The 13,909-nt window shown below is 36.3% G+C and overlaps 1 protein-coding gene across 3 annotated transcripts in view; it reads left to right on the top strand.

Moving 5' to 3' along the window:
- Positions 1 to 13,909, top strand: part of OPHN1 (oligophrenin 1) — a 564,560-nt gene that overhangs the window by 439,361 nt on the left and 111,290 nt on the right. For all 3 annotated transcript variants that reach the window (XM_072956529.1, XM_006215235.4, XM_015248679.3), the window contains exons 16-18: positions 3,405 to 3,489; positions 8,155 to 8,213; positions 9,362 to 9,467. In XM_072956529.1, coding sequence (XP_072812630.1) covers positions 3,405 to 3,489; positions 8,155 to 8,213; positions 9,362 to 9,467 — 250 coding nt within the window. The remainder of the gene's footprint in view (positions 1 to 3,404; positions 3,490 to 8,154; positions 8,214 to 9,361; positions 9,468 to 13,909) is intronic.

Here is a 13,909-nt window from a genome sequence, read left to right as displayed (position 1 = left end):
GTACATTTAGGTTAATACCTACCATATTTTTCCTGTTTTATAGTCATTGTCCTTGTTCTTCTTTTCATTTTCCACTCTTTTTCTGCCTTCTCTAAGTCTAATTGAGTATTTTTCTATGATTCCATTTTTTTCTCTTCTGTTGGCATATCAATTATACTTTTTTTTAGAAAAGCTCTTTTTTAGTGGTTGCCCTTGCATGTGCATTCTACATTTCCAATTTATCCAAGTCTTCTTTCAAATAATGCTATTTTTATACACTGGTAGTGCCAGTACTTTATAACAGAGTATTTCTAATTCCTCTCTCTAATCTTATATAATATTCTTGTGATTCATTTGACTATCCATAAGCTATAATCACTGAATACATTGTCACTTTTATTTTGAACATTTACTTCTTAGACCAATTAAGAATAAGAGAAATAAAATGTTTTGTTTACCATCATTTATTCCTTCTCTAATACTCTTCCTTTCTTTATGTAAATCTGAATTATTGACCCATAGGTTTCTCTATGGAGAAGTTCTTTTTTTTAATTTTTTATTGATTTATAATCATTTTACAATATTGTGTCAAATTCCAATGTTCACCACAATTTTTCAGTCATTCATGGACATATACACACTCATTGTCACTTTTTTTTTCTGTGAGTTATCATAACATTTTGTGTATATTTCCCTGTGCTATACAGTGTAATCTTGTTTATCTATTCTACAATTTTGAAATCCCAGGCTATCCCTTCCCACCCTCCACCCCCCTGGTAACCACAAGTCTGTATTCTCTGTCTGTGAGTCTATTTCTGTCCTGTATTTATGCTTTGTTTTTGTTTGTTTGTTTGTTTTTGTTTTTGTTTTTTAGATTCCACATATGAGCGATCTCATATGGTATTTTTCTTTCTCTTTCTGGCTTACTTCACTTAGAATGACATTCTCCAGGAGCATCCATGTTGCTGCAAATGGCATTATGTTGTTGGTTTTTATGGCTGAGTAGTATTCCATTGTATAAATAAACCACCTCTTCTTTATACAGTCACCTGTTGATGGACATTTAGGCTGTTTCCATGTTTTGGCTGTTGTAAATAGTGCTGCTATGAATATTGGGGTGCAGGTGTCATCCTGAAGTAGGGCTCCTTCTGAATACAAGCCCAGGAGTGGGATTCCTGGGTCATACGGTAAGTCTATTCCTAGTCTTTTGAGGAATCTCCACACTGTTTTCCATAGTGGCTGCACCAAACTGCATTCCCACCAGCAGTGTAGGAGGGTTCCCCTTTCTCCACAGCCTCTCCAGCATTTGTCATTTGTGGATTTTTGAATGACGGCCATTCTGACTGGTGTGAGGTGATACCTCATTGTAGTTTTGATTTGCATTTCTCTGATAATTAGTGATATTGAGCATTTTTTCATGTGCTTTTTGATCATTTGTATGTCTTCCTTGGAGAATTGCTTGTTTAGGTCTTCTGCCCATTTTTGGATTGGGTTGTTTATTTTTTTCTTATTGAGTCGTATGACCTGTTTATATATTCTGGAGATCAAGCCTTTGTCGGTTTCACTTGCAATAATTTTCTCCCATTCCATAGGTTTTCTTCTTGTTTTACTTCTGGTTTCCTTTGCTCTGCAGAAGCTTGTAAGTTTCATTAGGTCCCATTTGTTTATTCTTGCTTTTATTTCTTCTAGGAGAAAATTTTTGCAATGTATGTCAGATAATGTTTTGCCTATGTTTTCCTCTAGGAGGTTTATTGTATTATGGAGAAGTTCTTTTAACATCTCTTGCAAGGCAGTTCTTCTGGTAACAAATTTTCTCTATGTTTGTTTATCTGATAAAGTATTTATTTCTGATTCACCTTTGAAAGATATTTTCTTTCTTTACACCTTATCTTCTTTCCTTTTAACACTTTAAATATTTCATTCCACTCTCTTTGTTTACATGGTTTCTTGAGAAAAGTCAGAATAATTCTTATCCTGCTCTTCTTGTGGTAAGGTGTTTTTTCTTCTGGCTTCTATCAAGATTTTTTCTTTCTCTTTGATTTTGTTTAGTTAGACCGTGATATGCCTAGGTGTAGATTTTTTTCTTTTTTGGTATGTATTCTGATTGGTGTTTTCTGAGCTTCCGGGATCTATGGTTTGGTGTTTATTATTAGTTTTGAGAAACTCTCAGTAATTATTGCTTAAGATATTTCTGCTGTTCCTTTTTCTTATCCTTCTGGTCCTTCTATTATATGTATGTTAGAACTTATGTTATTGTCCCACAGTTCGCTGTTATTCTATAATTTTCATTCTTTTTTAACATTTTTATTGATTTATAATCATTTTACAATATTGTGTCAAATTCCAGTGTAGAGCACAATTTTTCAGTTATACATGAACATATATATATATTCTTTGTCACATTTTTGCCTTTTAGTTTTGGAAGTTTCTACTGACATTTCCTGAGAGATTTCTTAAATATTGTCTGAGAAGAATCGTTCTTTTAGAAATATTCCCTTATTATTATCCAAGAGGCCTACTGATGTGGTGGTAAAGTGTGAGAGGAGGGGTAGCATTCTACAATTCTATAATTATGTCCCAGTCTTTTAGTGAAGCTATGCTTCTGACCTATGATTTCACAAGTACTGCTCAGTTGTGTTTCAGGTTTTCCCCTTAGAAGAGACAAGAAAGCATGCCAGGTCCAGAGTTGAGAATTTCCCCTTTCCTAGGTCAGCTAAGGTCTGGTAAAACCTCAGTACATTAGGGTGTGACAAAGTAGTTTCTCTTGAGGGTAGGCCTTGTTAAGAAGAATGAGATGCTCTGTGCATATTTTTTAAATGACTGATTTTCTTATCCCACTCTTAAGAATTGTAGTAATGTGAGGGAATTTTTATCAGATCTTCACCATGAGAACCTAATAGGGCTCCTGAGCATAAAGCTCACAAAAGCAAAGGGATTCCCTAAGACTGGGCCCCCTTACAATTTTTAACTCTCAAACTTGTTCACACTGAGCTTGTAACAATTTGTCAATCATAAGTTGGGTTTTCCAAGCCCTGACTGGTTCCCAAGGAGTTTTCTACTCTTGGGCTTCTGCTCTCTAAGTTTCAGTTCTCTGTATCCCTGTTTGTATCTTCAGTTTTTGGGACAGTAGTTGGTCCTATGTCCTCAGTTCTCTGATGGAACTAAGAGGACTGGATTTTTAGTTTGTTCTATTTTTTTTTCTTATTGTGTGAGTGAAAGAGATGACTTCTAAGCTCCTTACATGACTAACTGGAATGCAAGGGAACTTTTGAGACCTCAAAGACATATTTATTGTAATGTTTTCATCTTTTGAAAACTGGTTAGACTATCTTTTAATTAATGTACGTTATTTTTTCTTTTAAAGGAATACAAAGTAAGATCTTGTGGAACATTAACTTTTTTCTTATTTTTCTTCTCTCAAATAGATCCTAAATGCCCAGGAGATGTTGATTTTCATAATAGTGACTGGGACATTAAGACAATCACCAGCTCCTTAAAATTCTACCTCAGGTATGCCTGATATGATTTGGGACATTGCTTTTCAGAGTTGATGGAATTTGTCTGGATGGAGAATGGAGTTGATATGGTCCCAGTTTTGTGAGGTTAGATAGGATTATTAGAAAAAAAAATGAAAAGAATTTCGGTCAAAGAACAATGTGCATTAGGAGACTTTTTTTTAATCTGTGAATTTAAGCAAGCAAAACATCAAAATAATAGAATTATTATTGAAATATAGCTTTTTATAAAAGGAAAAATGGCTTTTAAAAAGATTATTTAAGAATCATGTCCTTAAAATAACTGAAGTTTTGTGATTGCAAACAGATAGAGTGATGTCTCAATAGGCTGACTAGAAAAATCAAGAGTTGTGACAATTCACGGTTGTTAATATGTTTTAGTGGATAATAACCATTTTGAAACATTAGATTGGTTTGCAAAAACATAATCTGTGTGTTTGTGTGTCTTTTGTTGTAGCTCATACCTTAATCAATATAATGGAAATAAAAACCAAAAACTACAACCATAAAGATGTTAAAACTGAGTGAACTGGCAGCAGTAGGAAGAAAACTAACTTACCAGCAAAATTTGGGGATGTACAATGATGATGAATGTATCATTCAGTTTATTGGAATAAATTTTTATCATGTAAAAATATTTGTGACCTATATACTTTGTAAACTCATTCATTTCTTACTATTTTTTGTGTCCCGTAGTAAGCAACCATACTTTATGTGCTGCAATGTCTTCAATTATTTTACTCTCTAGATGTTAAGATAGGTACTTAAGCTCTGGGAAATATCATTAATCTAAAATAGATTTGGTCCCAGATATTGCTGTTAGATGACCTTCTGATATAGCATCATCTTAGAATTTTATGTAAACATGAATGATCTTTCCAGGAGTATTTCTCTTGCATCTGCCAAAGAAGAATGGTACTGTTGTTGGAGGGTTTATTCTGTGCTAGGCAGTGTTCTAGTTGCTCACATTGACATTGTCATTGTTTTTTCTCACAATAGTCCTATAAGGTAGTAACACCTTTCTTGGTTTACTGATGAAGAAATTGAAGCATTCCCCCTGTTTCATTAAGTAATATTCCTGGTCACAGCTCATATTATTTAAACCTAAATATCTCTGACTTGCAAGGCCACTGATATTAGAGCATCTTATCCCCTTACACCCCACCTCCCAGGGGCTGTGGCCTTCTTGGAATTGCTTGGGTAATTTAGTAAAGACAGAACAATCTGCCATGCATACTTCCAGGAGACTCATGATGATGAGAATAATGCAAGTAAATGACTCTGTCTCTAGCCTCCTTAAAAGGAGTCAGTTTTTTCCTCCAGAGATTTATATAGGTTAAGTCCCTCCTACATTATATCTTTCCCGGCTCATCTTATAATGAACAGCATGACTCTTTCAAAAGATGGAAAGATTGAGCCTGAAAGTTTAAGATGCCAGTAACCCCAATAAGAGATATTTGTTCTTGGATTCTTATCCAGGAACCTTTAATATGCACTAGCCAGTCAACACCCTTTAGATTTCTCAAATATGTCAGTATTTTTAGAGTGAACCTGCTCCACCTATGTTCTATGTACCTAACTTACCCCCTATATCCAACATTTCCAGAAAACTACTCTAAAAACCATCCCTTCTCTCTTATATGTGTTTAGACTCTGTCATTCAACTGGGTCTTTCCTCTCAGCATGTAAATATGCTCCAGGAATGCACATCTCTTTGACCTTGAGTCTTGTTTTATTCATTCATTCCACCATTCACCAAATCATTCTGTAAACATTTCCTGGAGCCTACTTTATGCCTAGCATGGTATCAGGCCCGAGGTTGTGAGTAGATATGGCCTCTGACCTTAAAAAGTTTATACTCCAGTGATAAGGACACTCAAAAGATAAATAATTATACAAATGTGATGCATAATAATAATTATAAGTGCTCTGAAAGAAAAGTACAAGGGGCTATGGGAGTCACATAACAGGAATTTTTTAGTTTGAACTGAGATTTGAATCATAACCTGGAGTCAGTTGTGGGAGAGGCAGTTCCAGACAGAAAGAACTTCATATGCAAAGACCTTGAAGCAAGAGGAAGACCCTTTCAAGAAACTACATGTACTAGTATACGTGGAGTATTGAGTGTAGAGAGGGAGGGAGAGATATGCAGGGGCCAGATCATGCAGGCCTTTTAGGACATTTTAAAATTTGGGGTTTGGATTTATATTGAAAAGAATGGGAATATACTGAAAGATTTTGAAGCAAGAGGTTATATGATAAGGCTTGCATTTTGAAAGAGTTGATACTTCTATGTGGACTAGGGAGTAGCAGTGAGAACAGAAATAAGCATATTCAAGAAATTTAGGGAGTAAACTTAGGTATGAGAATGGGGGAGAGGAAGATAAAAGAATAACTTTCATATTTCTAGCCTATACAACCAAATGATGGTCATACACTTACTGATTTGAGAAACATAAGAAAACGACTAAATTTGAGGAATATGACAAGTTAGGTTTTGGATACGTCAAATTTGGGTGTCTTTGAAAAAATGAGTGCAGGAATTTTAAGTAGGCAATTGGATATATAGAAACTAATATAGGAATGGAACTCAGAGAATTCTGAGCTTGAGTTAAAAAATTGAGATCATTAACATTGTGATATTTAAGAGCTTATACAAGATTGCCTAGTGGGAGAGATGTTTCACCCTTTCCCAAATAAGCTTCAGTATATGAAGTGATATACACTCCCTGTCTCTACTTCTTAACCTCCCAGTTTAACCCACTGCAATCTAACTCCCACCCATACTGCTCCACTGAAGCTGCTCTTGCCAAGGTCACTGGTGACTCCCTCAATGCTGAACAGAATGGACAATTACCAGCCTTTACTTGCTTGACCTCTTTGTAACATCTGAAACTGTTAACAAGCCCTCCTTGAAACTTTTTCTTCATTTAGATTCTGCTATATCACTTGCTTTTGGGTTTTCTCTCACCTTTTTGACCATTTTTAGAAGCCCCTTTTATGGCCTTTCTACTTGATATTTCCTAGGGCTTTCATGTACATATATTTACTACACTGGAGGGATTGAAAACTCAAATATTCACAGGAGCCAGGGCGTGAAAATGAGTGAAGTAGACTACTTTCATATTAAACACATTGCTTATCAGACCTCTACTTGCATAGCAATTCCCTTGTTTATGTAGAAACAGCACTGTTCTTTACTTGCATAAATAACCATATGGGCCCAATGTAACTAGATCTTTCAGTTTTCAATAGAGGTAGACAATGTGGATTTTTATGTGAAATATCTCAATTTTTCATATTCTGATGACTGATTCAATTCTATTTCTGTTTTACACACTATTCTGAACAAGGAAGAAATGTTGGAAGGCCTAAGTAGCTGTTGGCTGCCAGTTTGCCATCTCCCCTTGAGCAGTGGTATCTGTTCTCATGGTTTTAATCAGCCTCCTAGGTTCATGATTTCCACATCTACCTCTCAGATCTAAAAGGGGACTCCATCTGTTTACCTAATAGACATCTACCTTTGGCTATCCCAGAAACCCCCCTGACATTGCATCTCCACTTCCCTCTGAATCAATTTCTACTCTATCCAGTCACCCAAACCAGATTTCTCTCTCCCTCATCAGCATACCCAATCATTAAAGGAGTTCTGCCTTCAGATAACTGTCCTCACCCCTAATGGCACTATATTTGTTTATGCCTTTATTATCTCTCGCCTGGATTACTACAATAATAGCAGTGGCAAGCAGTATACCATAGTGGTTAAGAGCATGGGCTTGAAAGAAACTGCCTGCTTCTCCCACTTGCTAGCTGTATAGTCTTGGATGAAGTATTGAATTTTTCTGAACCTCAGTTTCGTTTACTATAAAATGGAGCTAATAACAATATCTACCTTACAGGGTTGTCATGAGAATTAAATGCATAAATATATGTAAACCACTTAGAAGAGTAAGTAAACCAGTGAAGAGTTTGATGTTATTATTATTGTTGTTGTTGTTGTTATTATTATTACTTCCTTCCTCTGAGCCATGCGCCACTCACCTTTATTATCATACTTATTCCATTGCATTGTAAATTTTGTATATGGCACTCTCCTCAACTATGCTATTAGCTCCTTGGAGGTTTAGACTAAGTCTTGTTCATCTCTGGATCCCCCATACCTGGCACAATACCAGTCACAAGAAGGTACTCAGCCAATATTTTTTTTTACTAAATAAAGAATTCTATTTGAGCTTCAATTCCCTTTTCTTTAAATGGGGATTTGAATTACTGCTCCACCTCACAGGGTCTTTGGGAATATCAAATAGGGGGACAGATGTAAAAGCACTTTGGAAACTAAGGAAGTATCAAACTAAAGACTTCAGAGTCACATTCATAGTGGGTCCACTTTGAAATTTTGAAGAACTGGTTTGTGCTTCTTTTCACTTTAGAGAATTAATCAGAGACCCTGTTTGAGGTCTCAGCCCATACTTTTATAGGTCTTCTGTTCACTTATTAGCAACTAGAATTCCTCTGACACAGTTTCAGGTGAAGAGAGAAATGTATGCAGTCACACTAATCTGTGGAATGCAGAAATGTCAACCTTGCTACCCACAGAACTGAGAATCTAAGGTCTCACTACTCTCTCCCCAAAGGAACTTACAGTCTTCATTAATTTCAGGAATCTTTCTGAACCTGTCATGACCTATAGACTTCACAAAGAGTTGGTCTCTGCTGCCAGTAAGTATGTTACTTAGTTACTTGTGTTGCCCTGGCTTCTTAATAATGTTTGCAGTGATAAGCCTAGAAAAAAATGTTGTGGGAAAGTAGTTGAGAGAGGAAAAAAAAACAAAGACCTATACACAGACTTTGAATGAGAGTATTCTTGCTTGCTATCTAACTCAAGTGTTATGTTATTTTTCATAAATCAATGTTATTTGAGTGAGTTTGAGAAAACTGACTAACGAGGGATATGACAGGTATGGGGATGTTATTGATGGATAGTGTCTCTTAGGTCAGAACAGGAATGTTGGCTCATGTTACCAGGGGACAGGAAAATGGTTCCATTACAGTTACTGTTTCAGCTTTCTGCGGCACTTTGTCTTTCCAAATGCTTTTCAATTGTGTTGTGAATTATGACTCCTCATTTTTTAGTCCCAGTGTCATGCTGTCTAGATGTTAAGAGTGAGGGTGAGGGTGAAGGGGTGCATAGGAAATAAGGCATATAGAATCATCCCTAAAATTTGATAACTGAAGAAGCATTAAAAGTTTTGGCTGAGACCACTGTATGAGTATCCCTCCCTACCTTTACATAACCCTTCTCCTGCATTATGCCCTGGATGGGATGCAGGAAAAAGATTCAGGGGATTTGTCCTCATAATGAATCTTTGTTGAGACAAGAAACCTTTGATCTTCACTCTGAGCTCTCTGAGTGATTTTCACAGGAACCCAGAGGCAGCAGCCTCCCTCCTAGCACCACAAGGAAGGAGGGTGGGCAAGGGTTTCCAGCTGGAAGTTTACACGTCCAACTTCGGGAGCAACCTGCTGTACCCAGAATTCTGACTTGTTCTGAGATAGTCTTTTCTACTCATATTTCTTTTCTCTACTCTCTTCTGTTTTCTTTTTCTCTCCAGACTTATTTCTTTGTTTTTATCTCTGATTTTGCCTCTCTTTCTGTCTCTGTCTCTGTCTCTCTCTCTCTCATCTTAGTTTCTTGCTCTCTCTTTGTCATTGTGTCACTATGTCTATATCTCTCTTTCTTTTCATCTCCCTAACTCTGTGTGTCTCCAATTGTCTATCTCTGCATGTGCGTGTGTGTATGTGGGTGTATGAGAGTTTGCTTGATCAAGTTTCTCAGGAGGCAAAACTCTCTCTCTTTTCTCTCTTAGAGTCTGACAACCTGGATTACCGGCTGGGAGCTATTCACTCCCTGGTATATAAGCTCCCAGAAAAGAACCGAGAGATGCTGGAACTTCTTATAAGACACTTGGTCAAGTAAGTAATTTTCTAGGTTTTCAGGAAGAGTTCCTCTTAGAGGACTGGCCCACAGTGTCACACTGCAGAGAAACTTCTTGTCAGCTCATTAAGTCCTGACCCCCAGCTTCTTCAACCTTAGCAGTCTGAGTGCTCTGTGAAAAAGATGATTTTGCCTTGACCCTTGTATATATCCTTCCAGAGTCATCATGCATCTTAGTGGAGGGGTTGTCTTTGTTGACGGATAGCACCAGGAACAGCAGGCAGAACACAGGCATTGCTGTCAGATAAACCTCATTTCAAATATCAGATCTACCACTTATTTAACTGTACAATCTTAGGAAGACCTCTCTCAGCCTGTTTGGTCATCTGTAAAATGAGAATAGTGTTGCCTACCACACGGGACTATTGATGGATTTGAATGGACACAGGTAAAGTGCTTGCATGGCACATAGGAAGTTCTTAAGAAATGGGAGTTGTTGTTAAGACTGTGCTCATTTTTCTTGCTTGGGTGAGGCAGACAGGAACAGATAGCAGCATTCCAGAGAGTAGGTCTGATGACAGGCTCTATGATGGGTGTAAGGGGCAGATGTGTCCCCCACTTTGGTGCTTATTGACCAATGGGTTCAATGTTGTAAATAAAGATGAATTTACTTGACTCATAAAAGGCCAGCTGCTGCCTTTGAGGAAAGAATGCAGCAGAAAGTAATCTGTCCAGGAGTGGGTTCTCGTGTCAGTTCTGCTACTTTCTTTCCTAGTAACCATGGTCAGGGTACTCTGAAGGCCTCTCCTGGTATATTAAAAAGTAAGTAAATAAGATAACAAGCTTGGAAAATTTGTGATGCATTTTAAGTATTTATATTTAACAAAATAAAGCTATCAGTATACTCACAACAATGCAATGATGAAATATTTTGACTTCATTTGGAGAGTATCTCAAACACCTAACATTGAGGCCCTTAGTGAAGGTGAGACTCTGGGCTAAGTGACCCTCTTGACCTCCTGCTGTAGTAAATCCTGATCACTCTGTAGCACTGAACCTCAAGTTCCCCTGTGATATGACGATACCTCTCTAAGATCTGACCCAGTTCTGACATTCTAACTATTTTTGTTCTTTTTTTTTAACTTCCTTAGCCAATGAGTATTATAGACACTATTGCAGGTAAATAGGCAAAATTAACAAGAGGATGGCTTTTATATTTATTGCCAATGTTTGCAGTTGTGGCTAAGAGACATTTTCTTTCCAAACAATTGTGATAATTTCAGTAAAGTACAAAAAAATCAGCACATATGCCATTGGTATGTTAATTTGAAGTTGCTGAGGGGAAAAGGGACTTTGGGTTCAAGTTTCAGCTCTATCACTAATTTGCTGTGTGACCTAAAAAATGTCCACCCTACTCTCTGGGCCTCAGTTTAGTCTATCTATAATATGAATAAGGACTGAACTAGCTAATCTAGAAGGGTTCTTCCAGCTCTGACGTTCTAGGAGTCTCAATATGTGACATAAGCCAAGTTCTCAGTTGAAGATTCTCCTGCTAGCAGGTAGTGAGATACACCTGCCTACATTCACCAAAGTCTGGCTATCTACTTTACTTGAAGAATCTTGGTCCTTAAAATCCCTAGACCAAAAGGAGCAATAGACACGAACACACAGGATGCAGAAATAGACAAATACCCTTACATATGTCAAAAAACTACACAAGTTCACTTATAATAATAAAAATGCTAATTAAACCTATAACTGAGGTACCATTTGTTGGCAGACCCTAAGGCTTGACTGCATTCTCTGTTGATGAGACTTTAGGGCATAGGGACTCCAATACATTGCTGGAGGGGGGAATTTGGCAATATTTAACAAATCTGCATCTTCAGTTACCCTTTGACCCAGCAGTTCTACTTTTAGGCACTTACTTTGAAGACATATCTCCACAAATAAAAAAACAACTTATGCACAAAATTTGTCATAGCAGCATAATTTTTAGTAACAAAAGATTGGAAACAACACAAATGAATACACCTAATGCTCAGATCTTTTGTTTTTAAATAGCATTCCCTTCAAAAAAGTGCCAAGGTATCTTAGGAAAATGGCTGATTCCAAGTCTGGGGCAAGAAAAATACAAGATGAGCATTGGGAAAAGTACACTGTTGTAAGCAAAAAACCTTACATACTAACTGGGTCATGTCACAAATATTCAAGAATCTTCTTGAAAATGCTGGCACTAATTACATCTGGGGGCACCCTAAACATCAAGAACAATTAATAGTGTATTTGATTATAGCACTTTGGATAAATAAAAATCCATGGGAGGTAGATTATGGAAAGCTCTTTATCACTGAAGAATACCAGAATAAATGAGGGGAATGATAGAATTTGAAAAACTACTGAATTGTACAAATCTACAGTAATCACAATAGTATGATACTAGTACAAAAATAGACATGTAGATCAATGGAACAGAATAGAGAGCCCAGAAATAACTCATGCATCTGTGGTCAATTAATCTATGCCAAAGGAGGCAAGAATACACAATGGAGAAAAAAAAAAGACAGTCTCTTCAATAAATAGTGGTGGGAAAACTGGACAGCTACATGTAAAACAATGAGATTAGAACATTTCCTCCCAACATATACAAAAATTAACACAAAATAGAACTGAAACCATAAAACTCCTAAAAGAAAACATAGGCAGAACACTCTTTGACATAAATCATGGCAATATTTTTTGGGTCTGTCTCCTAAGGCAAAGGAAACAAAAACAACAATACATAAATGGGCTCTAATCAAACTTAAAAGTTTTTGCACAGCAAAGAAAACCATTCACAAAACAAAGAGAAAACCTATTGAATGGGAGAAAGTATTTGCAAATAATTTGTCCAATAAGGAGTTAATATCCAAAATATATAAACAACTCATACAACTCAATATCAAAACAACCCAGTTAAAAATGTATATTCAAACAATGTAATATTTCAGACACTTGAATAGACATTTTTCCAAAGAAGACAAACAGGTGGCCATCAGGCACATGAAAAGATGTTCAACATCACTAATCATCAGGAAAATGAAAATCAAAACCACAATGAGATATCACCTCACACCTGTCAGAATAGCTGTCATCAAAAAGACCACAGATAACAAATGTTGATGAGGATGCAGATGAGAAAGGAAACCTAGTACACTGTTGGCACAAATGTAAATTGGTTCAGCCACTATGGAAAATAGTAAGGAGGTTCCTCAAAAAACTAAAAATAGAGCTACCATATCACCCAGCAGATATCTGAAGAAAACAAAACACTAATTTGAAAACATACATGCACCCCAGTGTTTATAGCAGCATTATTTACAATAGCCAAGATATGGAAGCAACCTAAGTTTCCATCAACAGATGAATTGATAAAGCAGCTATGGTATGTATGTGTACACACACACACACACATACACACACACACTGGAATATTACTCAGCCATAAAAGGAATGAAATTTTGCCATTTGCAACAACATGGATGCACTTGAAATAAGTCAGACACAGAGACCAAAAACTATATGTTATCACTTATACTGAAATCTAAACATTAAAACCAATGAATGAACATAACAAAATGGAAATAGACTCACAGATATAGAGAACAAATGAGTGGTTACCAGTGGGTAGGGGGAACATGGGAGGATTAAGATAGTGGTAGGGGACTAAGAGGTACAAAGTACTATGTATAGAATAAATAAACTACAAGAATACATTGTACAGCACAGGGAATATAGCCATTATTTTATAATAACTTTATAATGGAGTATAATATAAAAATGTTGAATCACTATTTTGTACACCTGAAACAATTATAATATTGTAAGTCAACTACACTTTATTTTTAAAGACAATTTTATAGTGGTATAATTCCTGTATAATAAGCTACACATATTTCAGATGCACAATTTGATGAATTTTGATAGCTATATACACCAATGAAACCACCACCACAATCAAGATAGCTAAGATTTCTATCACTCTCCAAGAGGTGCAAATTTCAAACTTCCAAAAGGAAGGGATAAATCAACTACCCTTAAAAAAATAATGAAAATCTACCATTTGCAACCTCAGTGCCCTGTTTCTGACATGAATCAAAATGACTGGGTAAAAGGTTTTTCAGGAACAAGATATTCATATAGTTTCAATGCATTCATTACACACAGATTACTTACTAATTACCAATGGAAAACTGTATCTTTACAATAAAGTTATCTGGCAAACTCCACCTTAAGTAATTGATCACAGCTAGCATCACTAATAATGATACAAACTGACCTTATGTACTACCTGGTGTGATGCAGTAAGAAGTGTACAGCATAAACAAATATTTTTGCCAAGAATGTTTAACCCCAATCAAATTAAGCCTTTCAGTTTACAGGAAGTACAGGGTACAGAAAAATGCAGAATGTTTGACATTCTAACAAGACAGCTGGCGTG

Source organism: Vicugna pacos, chromosome X, assembly GCF_048564905.1.
Source record: "Vicugna pacos chromosome X, VicPac4, whole genome shotgun sequence".
In the NCBI taxonomy this organism is placed as follows: Eukaryota; Metazoa; Chordata; class Mammalia; order Artiodactyla; family Camelidae; genus Vicugna; species Vicugna pacos.
Note: the sequence above shows the minus strand (reverse complement) of the source record. Positions and strands in the feature narration are given on the sequence as shown.